General features: G+C 45.3%; 2 protein-coding genes and 1 pseudogene across 3 annotated transcripts in view; 1 reads left to right on the forward strand and 2 right to left on the reverse strand.

The window, feature by feature from the left end:
- Nucleotides 1-13313, reverse strand: part of LOC148523540 (retinol dehydrogenase 7-like) — a 37020-nt gene extending 23707 nt beyond the window's left edge. Inside the window, exons 1-2 of the mRNA XM_088473119.1 lie at nucleotides 13253-13313; nucleotides 4101-4421 (exon numbers count right to left, since the gene is read on the reverse strand). Coding sequence (XP_088329245.1) covers nucleotides 4101-4416 — 316 coding nt within the window. The 5' untranslated portion in view covers nucleotides 4417-4421; nucleotides 13253-13313. The remainder of the gene's footprint in view (nucleotides 1-4100; nucleotides 4422-13252) is intronic.
- LOC148523541 (uncharacterized) overlaps nucleotides 814-16831 on the forward strand; it is a 55759-nt gene continuing 39741 nt past the window's right edge. The window contains exons 1-2 of the mRNA XM_088473120.1: nucleotides 814-1192; nucleotides 8147-8553. Coding sequence (XP_088329246.1) covers nucleotides 8149-8553 — 405 coding nt within the window. The 5' untranslated portion in view covers nucleotides 814-1192; nucleotides 8147-8148. The remainder of the gene's footprint in view (nucleotides 1193-8146; nucleotides 8554-16831) is intronic.
- On the reverse strand, nucleotides 10353-12475 carry LOC148523542 (uncharacterized; annotated as a pseudogene). The gene is made up of 2 exons (XR_015878448.1): nucleotides 12029-12475; nucleotides 10353-10621 (listed from the first exon to the last, which is right to left on the reverse strand). The product of XR_015878448.1 is annotated as an uncharacterized LOC148523542 (transcript).

Genomic DNA, 16831 nt, shown 5'->3' on the forward strand with positions numbered 1-16831 from the left:
CTCACTAGCTGCAGTGCAGTATGCTGCTGCTCTCTGGTATCACCAGCAGCCACATTAGGGAAGCCCTCGCTAGTACACACACCCCAGCCTAGTGTTTGTTTGGTCTCCTGCAAGGCGATCAATTGTTTGTGTTTCTTGTCACACAGCCCCTTTAAATGTGACTGATCAGTGCAGAGATGGCTGTGGAGTGGTAACCCAAAACCCAGCATCCATTAGGCACATATTATTAGGAGAGATAAGAGCAAGGAGGGATCAAAAAAAGAAAGAGAAGGAAAAAAAAAAAACACAACACCCCACATAGAAATTACGTCGGGAGGACACTGAACTGACCTCTCTGCAGCACGTAACTTCCCGGACAGCAGGCAAAGTAACGGAGACCAGGACTTCGTGGAGAGGGGGAAACACAGGCCACTTGCAACACTCAACTCTTTGCGCCGGGGTCGGTCACTAGAGTGTGACGTCAGACCCCCGGCAACTGCACTGAGGTGAAGGTAAGAGAAGGGGAGAAGCCGGGATGGGAAAAGAGGGGAGGAGGGGGTCGGATCACCCCCCTTCTTTGCTATGGCCCGAGGCAGGTACTGTAATGAGTCAGTCTGACTCATTACAGCAATGCTGTCAATGCCGCCGCCGCGCGCGGCAGGGTGCCTGCAGTGCACCCTGCATCGCAGCATCAGCCAGCAATTCAACGTATTTGTCTGTGGGGCCCTCCTAGAATCTCGGGGCCCGGTGCGGCAGTGCCCCTAGCCCCCCGTCGCCGGGCCTGCACACATCACGTGACGGGGGTGGAGCTGAATAAGGCAAGGAGCAGGATGGAGCCGAGGCTGCAGTGCAGCTTCTGCTATACTGCCTGCGTGTCCAGTACTAGCAGCCTATTCACAGTGCAGTGCAGCCTAACATCGTGTGGGGTGGGTCGCAGACCTGGTGACAGCATCAGCAATTCTGTGCACACACCCGTCCCTTATGCGCTGGCGGCTGCAGCACATGGCAGTCTGTTCACATGCACTCTCCGAGAGAGCACCATGCAGACAGCGGACCGCGGTACTCTCGCAGTGTCCTCTGGGAGCGATGTGATCGGGCAAATTTCTTCAAGCAAACGGGCCCTAGGCGAGCGCCTATGTAGCCTAGTGGGAAATCCGGCCCTGGATTACATATATGTGATTGCAGTAGCGATCCGTGCTGAATCAGACCCAGAGTAAGAAAGAGCAAGAAACTTTGCACCTTGCACTGCAGGTGGGGCAGATTTAAAATGTTATGGGAGATTTAGATTTGGGAGGGGTGTGTATGAAATGAAATCTAAATTGCTGTGTAAATATAAAGCTGTCCAGCATTTCTGGGCAGCTTTCCTGGGTATTTACCAAACATGCAAAAACATGTATGTATTTGCACCCCTTGCATTGCAACATGGTTTGTACAGTGTGGTGAGAGGGGTGGTCTCTCACCTGAATTACCCACATTCTGGTGGGATAAGCTCCCTCCAAGGGAGAGGAAAACAAGACCAGCACATTCTGCAGTTACAATAGAAGTTTGGAATTCTGGGTTTTCTGGGCTGCACAGCTCAAAGTGGAGATATGGAACTCCTTGTTTTCCAGGTCGCCCAGAGCCAAGAGCACAGGAAGGGTTTAAAACTCTCACACACCTGTTGCTCATTGCTCCTAATGCTGGATAAACTAGCCAGGCGATAGGCTGGTGGTGGTGGTGAGCATTAGGGTGCCAGGACCTGGAGGGTTCACAGATATGAGCACAAGGAGTGCTGAGACATTTATTTTTATGTTGTTTGCTTATTTTCTGTTATGTGCCTGTGTGTGTCCCGGCCTAACCTCACATATGCTAAGGTGAAGGGTCTTCTACCATTAAAAAGACACTGGGCCTGATTCAGAGCCGCTCACTATTTGCGAGTGCACGCTCTGAATCAGGGTGTGGAGTGTTTATTTTTATATTTTTTCCTGTGGGTGCCCACAGGGGAACCCTACGTTTTGTTGCCCCTGTATACTAAAATAGTTTATTTAAAAATACAAAAATCACTGTAATTTTTAAACATAAGATTGTGCAATCTTAGTATTTTATATAAGGACGAAACAAACTATAAATAAAAGACAACATGTAAAAAGGTCTTCCAAGTTAAGACATGTCCAGTGCGGGATCACACCTGTTTGTGGTTAAAGACTCCTCATCATGTAAGGGGTTAATAGCTGGAGAAAACAGTGACACACTGATGGCGTTTTACTCACCTTTTCAAGTTGTGGTCATTATAGTCCAAACTGACTGACAGCTTTATAGGTGGATGCAGGGGAGTATTTATAATGGGTGCAGGGTGTGCATGACACACGGGCACCTGGGTCCAAGGGGGCCCACACTTCACACCCTGCACCCATATTTTCTAATACTTACCTCTCCGAAGTCCCGTGTCAGGTATCGAAGCCTCGTTTTGCGCATGCGCAGTGGGGAAATCGCTGGGAAATGGCAGGCAAGCCATTTTCTCAGTGACTTGCACATGCGCAGTAGACATTGGGCACAGACTAGTGCCCAGAGCCTACTGATGCTGGCGGCGCTGTGCTTGCTGCCGGTCCGCTGGGTAGAGAGGAGGGGGCCCTGGACGAAGACTGCACACGGGCCCCCTCCACTCTTAATATGCCCCTGGGTGGATGGCAATCCTTAAAATGAAAGTCTTTGGATAAGCGTCTGATGTGATAAAGCCACCCTGTCCACTGGCTGGCTACAATCACAAATAAGTAAGTGTAAAGGTCACCCTTGGAGTGTAAATACGTGCTATTACTTAACTTGACTCTTGTCCTATGTGGTCCTTCTTTGGACGTAGCAGTGCACTGAGGGTCTGCCGGCAGACACAGCCCAGTACGTCTGTACTGAGTGGTAAACAGATCTTCAGGGCTTGATGCGCTCTATCAATCCTGACAAAGCCCCCAGGCGAAACACGTTGATTGCACTGGACATCTCCGAACTTAGAAGACCTTTTCACATGTTCTTTATTTGTAGTTTTTGTCCTGATTGTATACCGGCATTAGGTTTTATGGTGCATACACACGGTCAGATTTGTCAGATGAACGATTTTACAAAAGATTTGAACGATTGAACTATTTCTGACTGCATTAAAATGAATGGAATCGTCCAAGTCTGACTGCAAACACATCAGATGTCAGATATCATTATCTGACCATCGGGAACGCGCATCGTTCATCGTTCAAACATGTCTGATATGTCAGATTTTCCTTCAGATATGAAAGATTTTTTAAATCGTTATCGTTCAGATCTGAAGAAAAATCTGACCGTGTGTATGCACCAGATATATAATATATCAAGATTGCACAATCTTTTTGTTTTGGAATGACAGTGATTTTTGTACTTTTAAATAAACTATTTTACTATTTTAGTATTCACCATTTTATCGTCAGAGTGTAATATATGAGGTTATATATTAAGTTTGCGCTGTATTTGCTGATGTTTAATTGTTTATATGATTTTTCATTTAAGCCCAGCTAGTGTTTACATTTACACAACAGCAACTTGACACCTGACACTACTTGATTAGCGCAACCTCCTCCCCCGCCCTTTCTTTTCATGATGCAGTCGTCTCAACTATAAGGTACCATCTAGACCTAACTTATCTATGCCCACACCAGCAACTGGGGTACATGTATACCTTTATAGTTTATTATATCCTGTTTCTGTTCACTTAGTACTCCGTGCAGATGCATAATTTGGTGGTGGTTGCCTCAATGTTGTCTCATTGCATGACCCAATCATGGTACTGTGAAATTAGTTGAGACTACTCCTGCCTGCAAATACTGAGAATCATTATTTAGATGCTCTGCGTTCCGACTGCATTGGTTATCCAGGAATCCCAATACGCCCTTATGGGCCTCATTGCTAATTTTTATCTTGCGACGTTGTTTCCTCCAATATTTTATAGATTTAATTCCACAAAGTTTGGTTACATTTATCTTAATGTTCTGCTAAATGATATTCAAATAGCAGAGTAATATCCCACTTTCCTATCTGCACTTTAGTCATTTGTGCTTTTTATGTTTAATCTAGAATTTTTGCCAGAGATTCACGTTGTCTATGTATATAAATAAAAATCTTACCTTTATCACCAACTACATTTACAACCCACTTGGCAGCAGAGCTTACACTTTGGCTGTCAGTAACATCCAGGATCACAGTTTGCAGTCTGCTGGAGGTCTCCTTTTTTAACTCATTAGCCCCTGTCTCTGTCAGGCAAGCAGCCAGAACCTTCAGGCCACGTCTGTCCAGCTGTTGTGCTAATTGTTTCCCAAATCCAGAATCACAACCAGTGATGAAGACATATTTATCTGAGAGATTCTCCAGTATCTGACTCTTTCTGTACCATCTGTACAAGAAGATCAAGCCCAACAGTACAAGCAGAGGGAGCCACATCATTACTGCTGTAAAATATAATGAGAGCTTTATGAGCCATACAAAACATGGTTTGCTATAAGCAGAGGATAACAATAAATAAATGAAAAATATTACTTTTCTTAATACTCCATAGACTAGAGCAGGGATGGGGGACCTCAGGCCCAGGGGCCGTATATGGCCCACGGAATGATTTGGTCTGGCCCTCCGACTTTTTTTCTGCTCGCCTCATCTGGCTAGCAGGGTGCCTAGAATGGCACCCTGCAACCAGAATCTGTGCAGCAGTGCCACCTGGAGCATCCTTAGGATGCTTCAGTCGGTCACACTGCTGCCCTTACAGATCCCCCGGAGCATCCTGAGGATGCTCTGGGCATTGCTGTAATCACTGGTTATTGTGGCCCCACCCCCATGTGATGTCACACGAAGGGGGTATGGCCGGCACCGGGCGCGCAAATAATGTTATATATATCAATATGGCATTCGGCAGAAAAAAGGTTCCCCACCCCTGGACTAGAGGATAAATGACATTACTTAACAGGCTGCTTGCTCGAGTGAGTATGAAAGAGAGAAAACACTGCAATCTCAGGTGAGTAATCTCCTCTAAACTCTCCACGAAACTCGCAATGTGGAGGAAAAAACTCGATCTGCTTCACCATCGAAAAACTCACTTTCACCTAAACTCACTTCTTAGTAAATTTGCGAGTTGTTAAAGGGAAAACTCACCCAAGTTTTGATGAAGCAAAGTGAGTTTAAAAACGAAAAAACTCGACCAAACTCGATTCTTAGTAAATTTACCCCTAAAACTACATGAAATGTATAAAATTGTGGATTTCAGTATTAAATATGTGCAGAGAATAAAAGACAATTATAAGGTAATTTGCATTGGATCTCTTGAGATGGAAAGGTACTGGGCATAAAATTAACCAAGGTACTATAAAATAAGAGGGTGGGGGGTCTAGTAGCAACCCTACTAAGTGCTCATAAGTTCAGAGCATGCTGCAGACTCTTGCTGGCCTCTGTGAATAACCATGAACCTAAGCAAGCTTTTCATGGTGCATGAACAATATCCATGTAACTCATACTTACCTACATTGCTGGGCAGCTTTCAGGGAGCAGCAGGAGGGGACCTGCTGCTCTCCTCTTCGGGGGGCGGGGCCAGACGATAGATGGCATTAGGCCCCGCCCCCTTTACAGGAAACCCCCGTGATTCGCGGGTCCGTGAGGAGGGGGCGGGGCTAAATGACGCAATTTGCCTAATTTAGCCCCGCCCCTTCCCGACGGACCCGATAATTTCAAGTAAAATCTCCACATCCTGCCCACTTCACTAGGAAGTGGGCGGGATGCGGGAGATATGCCTACTCTTCCGGGATCGCGGGGGGTTACCCGAAAAATCGGGAGCCTCCCGCGATTCCCGGGAGAGTAGGCATGTATGATGTAACTGTGACTCACTCTTAAAGTAGAACAGCACTTTAGTAACATCATTTCGATTCAGTCTACATGGATGGGTCATTTAAAAGAAATAAATCACATATAGCTCTTTGGATCTCATATTGAGAGTCGACAGCAACTGATTCCAAATGCAAATGTCACACCTAGAATCAACTCCAGACCTTTTACCTGCTTAATTGATAATGAAATAACGAGGGAATAGCCCACACCTGTCCATGAAATAGCTTTTGAGTTGATAGTCCCATTACTTTGGCCCCTTAAAAAGTGGGAGGCACATATAGAAGCCGTTGTAATTCCTACACTGTTCACCCGTTTTAGATGTAATTACCCTCAAATTAAATCTGAAAGTCTGCAGTTAAAGCACATCTTGTTTGTTTCATTTCAAAGCCATTGTGGTGGTGAATAGAGGCCAAAATATGAAAATTCTGTCAATGTCCCAATATTTATGTACCTGACTGTATGTGTCAGGTTTTCTAAGTAGTTGTAAAGTCACACAATAATGGTGCATACACACTGGGCGATTTTAATGAAAGATCAAGCGATTACGATATCGTAATCGCTTGATCGTTCAAAAATCGTAAAAAATCGTTAAACACAATGTCAAAAACGACCAGCGATGTGCTCTCCCGCTGGTCGTTTTTGACATTGTTCATCGCGGGTACTTGCAGCACGATTAGGACGATATCTTTATCGTTTAATCGTTCGGCATGTAGTACATGTTTTTTGCCAAACGATCAAACGATAAAGATAACGATATTGCGGCGCGCGGAGAGCCAGACACAGCCATTACAGCTGTATTATGTGGAGGAAGTTTGCTGCGCGTGGTCCTGCCAAAAAAAAAGGTAAGTAAAGTCCCCCACTGTCCACCAATGTTTTTGGGGTCATTATTAGGTAAGAGTCAGCATAAGTAAAGGGAGCATTATGCTGGGGGCATTGCACAACATGGGAGGGGGAGGGGGGGGCAGCATGACTAATGGGGGCATTGCACAGCATGGGAGGGGGAGGGGGGCAGCATGACTAATGGGTGCATTGCACAGCATGGGAGGGGGAGGGGGGGGTAGCATGACTAATGGGGGCATTGCATAGCATGGGAGGGGGGGGCAGCATGACTAATGGGGCCATTGCACAGCATGTGCTGGGTGGGGGGGGCTGCAATTATACTGGGGGCATTGCACAGCATGGGAGGGGGAGGGGGCAACATGACTAATGGGCATTGCACAGCATGGGAGGGGGGAGGGGGGGCAGCATGACTAATGGGGCCATTGCACAACATGTGCTGGGGGGGGCTGCAATTATACTGGGGGCATTGCACAGCATGGGAGGGGGGGCAGCATGACTAATGGGGGCATTGCACAGCATGAGAAGGGGGGCAGCATGACTAATGGGGGCATTGCACAACATGGGAGGGGGGGGCAGCATGACTAATGGGGCCATTGCACAGCATGTGCTGGGTGGGGGGGGGGCTGCAATTATACTGGGGGCATTGCACAGCATGGGAGGGGGGAGGGGGGGCAACATGACTAATGGGGGCATTGCACAGCATGGGAGGAGGGGGGGCAGCATGACTAATGGGGGCATTGCACAGCATGGGAGGGGGAGGGGGGGCAGCATGGCTAATAGGGCCATTGCACAGCATGTGCTGGGGGGGGCTGCAATTATACTGGGGGCATTGCACAGCATGGGAGGGGGGGGCAACATGACTAATGGGGGCATTGCACAGCATGGGAGGGGGGGCAGCATGACTAATGGGGGCATTGCACAGCATGGGAGGGGGGGGCAGCATGACTAATGGGGCCATTGCACAGCATGTGCTGGGTGGGGGGGGCTGCAATTATACTGGGCATTGCACAGCATGGGAGGGGGGGTAACATGACTAATGGGGGCATTGCACAGCATGGGAGGGGGGAGGGGGGCAGCATGACTAATGGGGGCATTGCACAGCATGGGAGGGGGGGCAGCATGACTAATGGGGGCATTGCACAGCATGGGAGGGGGGGGGCAGCATGACTAATGGGGCCATTGCACAACATGTGCTGGGGGGGCTGCAATTATACTGGGGGCATTGCACAGCATGGGAGGGGGGGCAGCATGACTAATGGGGGCATTGCACAGCATGGGAGGGGGGGCAGCATGACTAATGGGGGCATTGCACAGCATGGGAGGGGGGGGGCAGCATGACTAATGGGGCCATTGCACAGCATGTGCTTGGTGGGGGGGGGGCTGCAATTATACTGGGGGCATATATTTATTTTGTCTCATAAAAAAAATAATTTATATTTATTTTTATTTTTTTTTTAATTTTCAGATATGCCTTCATCCAAAGACACTGTTTTTTGGACAGGATTCATTGAGCTATATCAAGCTAATGAGTGCCTCTGGAGACTGAAAGGCAAAGACTACATGAATAGAGTGTTGAAAAATGAGGCATTTGAGAAAATACGCCAATACAGTACAGCGTATAAACCTGCTGTGACCATTGAATGGGTCAAGAACAGAATACAGGGTCTGCGAACCGTGTTTTTGAAGGAACACAAAAAATACTTGGATTCGCAAAGATCAGGAGCAGGGGCAGCTGAGGTGAGAAAGCCATCGCTATGGTACTACGACCTGCTGCTGTTTACCTTGGATCAAGAGCCAAGTCAAGGTTCCCGGAGCTCGCTGGTGCCACAGTCACCAGATGTGGTACCACAGGACACCATGAGTCAGGATTCTGTAAGTTTTTTTTTTTTATTTATTTTTTAAAAATAAAATCAAAATTTTGTCACGTTTTTTAATTAGTAATCGGTCTGGAGGCCGATGGTTGGAATGCCAACCTTCGCCTTTCCAAATGTTTAAACCCTGCAGTGGATAAAAGCCAGGCGTCGTAATCCCGATGCCTTAACTACGCATGAGTCCAGACACATGGTATCCCTGTCACTGCTAAGCCGGGCAGGGATAGTTGTGGGGGGAAAATGATTGGTTAAGGGTTTCTGAGGGGAGGGGGGTTGGGAGGTATAGGGTAAGGCTGGGGAAAGGGGGAGCTTCAGGTTATGCACGCTAAAGGATTGGTAAGGTTGGGTAAATGTAAAGGGTTTTTTACAACTATAAAGATTCTGACTTTTTAATCCCTGTTGTTTTTTTTTTTTTTTATTGTTTATGGCATCAGAAATGTGGGTGTGGGTTATTTATGTTGAATATAATTTACGCATGTGTTAACTATAACATTAAATATGTAATATATTTTTATTGCCAAAAATTTTTTTTTGCAGGTTTGTGAATTATTATTGTTTACAAAAATTTTTTTCAAATCAACCTAGCCTTTTTATTACAGCATTTTTTTTAAATGTTTTTATTGATGTTATAATTTGATTTTTTTAAATTTCTTAACCCACAGCTATGCGAGCGTCCATGAGGACGCTCCTAAAACAGGTAGGAGGGCCCTGATTCAGAAGGTGAACCGTCGTTAGGGGTCTCCTAGCTGACGGGACAAGCTGTCGATGTTGAGTGACAGTTTGCTACGTTTGTTTGGTGGTACGGGGGCGTGCCTGGCCAAACGGCAGCGTTCCTGCCAGAACGCTTGCTGTTTGGTGGGAAGCCCCACTGACTTCATCAGTAATGTCACTGGAGAGCTTCTTGCTCGGGGGCTTAAGGTTGATTAGACCCTACCTTAAGGTGTAGTCATTACCCCCAATGGTCGCGATGGTCTTGACCATTGCAACCATCACCAATAGCGGCCGTTACAGCGGTGGATGTTGACCCACAGCCTAACCGGCGACATGGAGGCGGCCGTTCAGGATGCAAGCCGCCGCCCTGTTTCAGAATGAAAGCTTGCATTATACGACCGCCTCTGAATTTGGCCCCTAAAACTGAATAGTTAACTTTCATTGTTAAAATTCGGTTTACTAAAGTATTTTTTATTCTAATTTTGCAAAAAATTATGTTAAATATTAACATGAAAAATAAACACAAGGTGAAATTTTTTTTATTATTTTTCAGTTTTTAAAAACATCAAGAAACATAATTCCAGATTATGTTTAAACCTGCTATGAAATGGCACCTTCACCATTAAAATAATTTAAGTATTTCTCTCTGACCTCTTTTGCCCGGGCAGAGGCCGCAGAGGGAAATCTTGGGGGATTTAGAGATGTGAGGACAATATTTTCCTCACTATGGTCAATATTGACAGGCAATGAGTTTGTGGCAGGCGGTTGTCCAATTCTTTTGGCTCGAAGCAAATTATGAAGGGCACAACATGCCAAGACAAGCCACTCGATTTTGTCTCGCCGGAAATTTATACAAGTATGGAAAATGCAAAACCTATTCGCCATTATGCCGAAGGCATTCTCAACAGTGCGCCTCGCACGCGATAATCTGTAGTTAAAAATTCTTTTTTCAGGTGTTAATGCCCTTTGAGGAAAAGGCCTCATTAAATTTTCATTAAGGCAAAATGCCTCATCGGTAACGAAAACAAAATTTAAACCATATTTCGTTTGCGATCCCGAAGGAATGTTTAGCTGATTCTTCATTAGTCTTTAAAAAAAGACGGTCTCTCGGAAAGACCCACCATCAGAAGACCTTACATTTTTGCCAACGTCAACAAACATGAATTTATAATTGGCATCCACGACCGCCATCATAACCATACTAAAGAATCCTTTGTAGTTGAAGTACATAGATCCAGTGTTTGCAGGTTGTGTTATCCGGATGTGTTTCCCGTCTATGGCGTCGCCACAATTGGGAAGTTCCACCGGGTCTCAAATTCGTTGGCAATAACTTGCCATTCCTCAACAGTCGAAGGGAACTAGAAACAGAAAAAAAAAAAAAAACATTTTAAACATTACATTAATACATTTATAAGGGGTATTTATTTTGGTGTTAAAAATTATCTGAAGTTAAAATGTTGAATGCAAGACATCATTTTCGCTAGTTTTGCTATAACACCGTATTCAGGCCCTGATTCAGAGCCGGACGCTCTGACCAGAGTGCTCGCTCTGAATCAGGGGCGTCCCACCTAAAAATGGAGCGGCCTCATGGACGCTCTCATAGCTGTGGGTTACCACCCACAGCTATAGCGAGCGTCCATGATGATGGTTGCAATGGTGAAGACCATCGCGACCATCGGACTTGCGACAGAGACCCTGCGGTAGGGTCTCCCTGCCGCAAGCCCAGGAGTGCTTTTGGCTCTATCAGAGCCAAAAACACTCCCACTGACATCACTTGTGAAGTCAGTGGGGCCGGACCCAGACGGTAGGCGTTCCCATGGGAACGCGTCCGTCTGGCAGGCACGCCCACCAAAGGGGGCATGCTGTCACTCACCATCGACAGCACGCCCCCTTTGGTGCGAGACCCCGAGCAACAGCTTCGCCGTCACTCAACGGGTCTCGCACATGTGCACGACAGCAGCCTCCATCGTGCGCATGCACATTTGGGTACCATCGACCTGCTTGCGAGCGTCCTGCACTCGCAAGAGGGTCTGAATGAGACCCTCAAATCAATAGTTTTTTTGATTGAACACATATACAGATAGCTGTGTTCCGTGGGTTGTGTAAGGTTTTTTTTTTACTTTTAACAAAACCAAGATAATGGAGACCAGCGCTGGATGTAGGTGAGTATGAAATCTTTCTTGCAGGGCCATGTTTTTGGGAAATACTACGTGGACAAGGGGACCAAACATCTGGTATAGGTAAGTATGTGTGAATGGGTAGGTATGTGTAATAAAATATAAGTTGACACGGTGTGTGTTTTGACTCTTTTTAACTTTTGAAATGTAAAGTGAAGTTACAGGTGCCGCATGTCTGCTGGCACTTGTAGTTCCACAAGTGCAAAATGGCAGGCATGCTGGCACTTGTAGCTCCACTGTAAAGTACAATAGTTTGACATTATTTTGGTCCCCCTATTACCGCCATACCAGCCACTCCAGGGGTATGGGGATAAGCCCCGGCTTCAGTTTAAGCCTGTGGTGCTCGGGAGAGAGGGGAGAACGCTTGCCGTTTGGGGGGTATATAATCGGGATATAATTTGGGAGCAGCAGCAGCAAAGACAGAGGATGGCTAAACAGCTATATATATACATTTGGGAGGAGATATAGTAGGGAGCAGTAACAGGGACATACAACGGGCATGCACCTATATTAACACATTTTTGAATACATTTAGAAAGAAGTGACAGATTTAGGAGATTTGTGACAGGGTTATTAAAATTTAAATACCTTAAAGTACTCCGGCTTGAGGACGTAAAAGATGACTTTGCAGGTCTCCGGAATAATAAGACCCAAAGCCTGCGGTGAGATGAGAGTCCCGAATTTCAAGTCGGCCAAAGATCTCCCTGTAGCCAGGAAACGCAGGGTCGCAATGAGCCTCTCCTCTGCAGGAATGGCTCTACGCAACCTGGTGTCCTGCCTTTGTATGTATGGAGTCACCAAGGCCAGTAATTCTTGAAATGTTGAATCGTCCATTCGCAAGAAGTTCCGGAAGTCATCCGGGTTGTTCTCGCGAATCTGCATGAGCAGCGGCATATGAGAGAACGAATCCCTCTGCTGCAACCACTCCTTCGTCCAGCATGAACGAAGCCTTCTCCTCTTCTCAGTCCTCTCCCGGTCACTTATCACCACCACTCCTGCATAAGCAACCATCAATCGATAACGGTACGTATCCATCACGACAGATAGTACAGACAGTTTGTTTAAAGCCAAAGCAAAAACAAACCACAGCAAATAGCTAAGCAACAGCGTTCAGCAAGGAATACACCAAACCAAACTAGCCACAGAGCATAAATGCAGTGATTTTAAAATGGCCGACACAATTTTATCACCTCATGATAGCCCTGCCCACATTTTTTTACATTAAAAATAATAAAGCCTCTATTATTATTATTAATCTGAATGATATCGCTGATCGTTGATCATTTGTAAAATCGTTTAAAAATCGTTTACAAAATCGTTTGCATAAAGTCGTTGAACGATCAATGATCGTTGATCGTTCAACGATCAAAAATCGTCCAAATCGTTCAACGATATCGTTCAGGGTGAAAATCGCCCAGTGTGTATGCACCTTAAGTTATAGCAAATAGATAGTAGTACTAAACTTTATAACTAATCACTGTAGACATGTAATATTTACCTATTGATGTTATTTTTTCTTTCAGTTTATGTTATAGTATAGTAAGTGAACCTTATTGATGCAGGGATTTTCAGGTACTCTTGTCAAATCCAGGGAAAATAAGGTTATTATTTAGGTCTGACTTTTTGTTAAGGAGTACAAGTGTTCTCCCAGTGTTGTGGACAAGTTTGTTATTTTTTTTAGTCATTCCTAAGTGCACAAGTGATATCTACAGTATATGATCCATTACATAAATGGCTTTGAAATATTTGTCCAATTAAAAATAATGTTTGTCTATAGACAGGCATACTTAATTATTAAGGTCTGGTACTCACCCCTCCTCTCTCCAGCAAGCAGTGATACTCTGTGCTGTTCCTATGCGCTGGCAGCTCTCACACTGGGCACTGGTTATAGTTGTTATGCTATGATTTCACAATCAGGGAGTAGAGTAGGATGTGCCTGCGGAGTGGGAAAAATGGAGTTTAATCATTTTAGCATGTGCTTTGTGATATTTGGCATGATCAGTTTTTGGCAAGGTGTTAAAGCCTGTGTCAGGAAATGTTTATAAGAAGAAATGGATTTTCTCAATAGTATATCTGTGCAAAAACAAACTTGTGTTAGGAGTAACAGAAAATTCCCTTGCCTTTCTTTTGTAATACCGCCTTTTATATTATGACCTTGGCATGCCTATCTTGTGACGTATAAGAACCTGTGGGCATTTGTACAAGAATTATGCTGCTCATTTAATATTCCATTACAGTGATACGTAGCGGCTGGAATGACAGAATTGAAAGCGAGAGATTTATGCTTCTAAGGGGTCTATTTATCAAGTCCTTCATACATGGCAATCAATAACCATGATTACCACTAAATTAAGTAGCAAAGCTATTTTCTTTTATGTCTGTTAATGTAAGATATTTTATTGTGCTATTTATCATGCCCCAAAATCTAAACATTTTGCAGCGTGACTATGGTAACTAATGCCATCTTTCACCTACTCCTGTTCCCTATACATTCCCAGCAACCTTGTCAGGACAGATCCTGGCAGCGTAAACTTTCATTTGTACTAATCGCGACAAAAGCACACGTGTTGGACTTCATTGGAACAGCTGCAAATCGGTGGGGGCAGTGATAAATAGTCATGAAACCTGTACTAGAATCGCTACAAATAGTGTCACTAAGGAACTGTAGGTTACAGGGCATTTACATATATTTTCTTAAATATGCCCCATATTATTATTATTATTATTAACTTATATGGCACCACAAGGGGTCCGCAGCTTCTTACAAAGTACATAAACAAAAACAGCATGAAAACAAGAAAAAAGTGACATAAGGTGCGTACACACTGGGCGATTAAAGTGGACGACTGAACGATAACGATATCGTTGTCGTTCAGTCGTCCACTTTATCATCCATTTTTAACACAAAAACGATCAACGATAACGATAATAAGCGACAGGGAAGCAGAACCTAAGGGTTTGTTGTCGTGGTAGGCAGTGGGGAGGAATTGATGGTGCAAGTCAGGGAAGGAAAAGCACATGAGGGAAGAGGGCCCTGCTTGTGAGAGCTTACAGTGTAAAGGGAATGTAGTTATAATCCCAGCGTGCGGGATGCCGGAGCTTAGAATGCCGGTGGTCGGAATCCCGGTGCCGGCATCCTGACGGTAAGTACTGGGGTTAGGGGGAGGATTAGGGCAATGGGTTAGGGTTAGGCACTAGGCTGAGGGTTAGGATTAAGTACGAAGGGGGAGGGTTAGGTTTAGGGTGCGTGCAGGGGATGATAGGTTTAGGCACTAAAGGGGGAGGGTTAGGTTTAGGCACTGGGGATGGAGGGTTAGGGTTTGGGGTATGGTTGCCGGTGTTGGGATTCTGACTGCCGGGATCCCGTGCGCCGGCATCCCGTACCCAACCCCTATAAAGGGTTTGGGCCAAAAAGACAGACAGGGGTGACACAGAGGGGAAAAAGGTTGTACAATGGGCCATCCAGTATGTTCACATTGGGCCATATTCAATTTGAAGCGAAACAGCCGTTATCTCCGCCTATTTTCAATATCCCCGTATTCAATTTCAAAGACGTTTCGCCGGTGCAAAAAGTCTTTGAAAAAAAATTAGGATAACTTTTCACCAGTGAATAGGTGGCGAAAAAAAAGTTCAGAATTGGGGTTTAGGGGTGCAGGCTTAAAAAAAATACCCTGCACCCTTGGGAGAGTCCCCTAAAAAAGATCTGTGTCCAAAAAAGTTTTTTAAAAAATTGGGACACCCCCAAAAATAAAGTTTAAATTTGGGGTGAAAAAAAACATTAAATATGGGGAACAAGTTTGAAACTAACGAAATTCAGGGAGGGTTCCCAAGTATGCGGCATGTGTTTTCTTCATTGCGGGAAGTAGTTTTTAGTAGTAGAAGTAGTAGAATTTAAAAAATGCACCTTAGGAACTTAAAAATAGGCTTGCACCCATTTTCATGTACCCCAAATTTGATTCACCTAGTTTTTTTTTTGTAAAAAAAAAAGCTAAGTGCTCTTCTTCACCCCTTCTTCCCTGTCGGAAAAAAAACACCTGCTGCGGCTATTTAAAAAACCATACTTACCTTCCTCAGGCCAAAACGGGGGTACCCATAATGATCCCCCATGTCAGGACATCATTAGGGGGGTCCCTGGATGCTTTCCCGAATTTTCCCTGATACTTACCTTTCCGCCATGTTCCGTTTTCGCAGCTTTCAAATTGAATACGGGGATACTTTATCCCCGTAAAACCTCCGATGTGGAGCGAAAAGTCCAACACAGACTTTTCGCTCCAATACTGAATACCCCCCTATGTCTGACATTATTCAGTACATATAGGTTTGTTATTTAAATTTACTAAAATGGGCATAGATATGCAACATTGTAGACATAGAGTCATTCCTATGTACGGGATCCGGTCACAATCCCGACCGCCGGCATCCCGATGGTAAGTACTGGGGATAGGGGGAGGGTTAAGTTTAGGCACTAGGAGTAGGGTTAGGGTTAGGCACTAAGGGGAGAGGGTTAGGTTTAGGGTGCGGGAGGTTAGGTTTAGGCACTAGGAGGGAGGTTAGGTTTAGGCACCAGGAAGGGAGTCGAATCTCGTACCCAGCCCCTATGTACAATGTGATATTTATATGATCTATTACTGAGATGGCATTCAAAAGTAAAAAAAATTCTATATGATGTATGTTTGAGGACAATTTTTTTATGTATGTATGTCTATACACAGTGCACTATTTCAAAATAGGAAAGTTATCCTTTTCTCAGCAATCGGTGAAACACTAAGAGGGGTATTTAATTGGGAGCGTGGTTTCCTCCGCAAAAAATCACGCAGACTTCGCTCCCAATCTTGTAATACAACAGGTATGCGCGGTCCCAATACCTGCAGTATTCAATTAAAATAAAATGCACGCTGGGTTTTCAGCACTAAACACCACATGGCGCGAGAAAAAAAAATACCCTACTTACTTCTAAGGTGGTCTCCTGTGGTCTACACGGCTCCCGGTCATCTCCATACGTGCACGCTGGGGGGGTTTTGGAGTACCTAGAACCCCCCCTGCCCTTAACTCCATCTACCCGCACCCCCCTCCAGCCACTGCAGGGACGGTCAATTTGCCGTGCGCCCGCTGAGATTTTGTTACCAGCGGGAACCCGGCTCCGTTCCCGCAGCGGCAGCCGGAGGCTGGAGCTCACTCCTGAGCTCCTGCTTCCGGCTCCCGCAGTGGGCACTATGGGAGAGACATCATGGCGTCTCTCCCATAGATCCGACGAGTGGTTGGACCGGATGGCAGCGGACGCAGGAGCGGGGCTTAATATAAGTTTTGTGTTTGTATTTTTAATTGTATTTTTTTTTTAGAGCCACTACCAATGGGGGCATTACTACTGAGGGCACTACTAATGGGGACATT

This window comes from Taudactylus pleione, unplaced genomic scaffold, assembly GCF_031769625.1.
Source record: "Taudactylus pleione unplaced genomic scaffold, aTauple2 ptg000130l, whole genome shotgun sequence".
Lineage (NCBI taxonomy): Eukaryota > Metazoa > Chordata > Amphibia > Anura > Myobatrachidae > Taudactylus > Taudactylus pleione.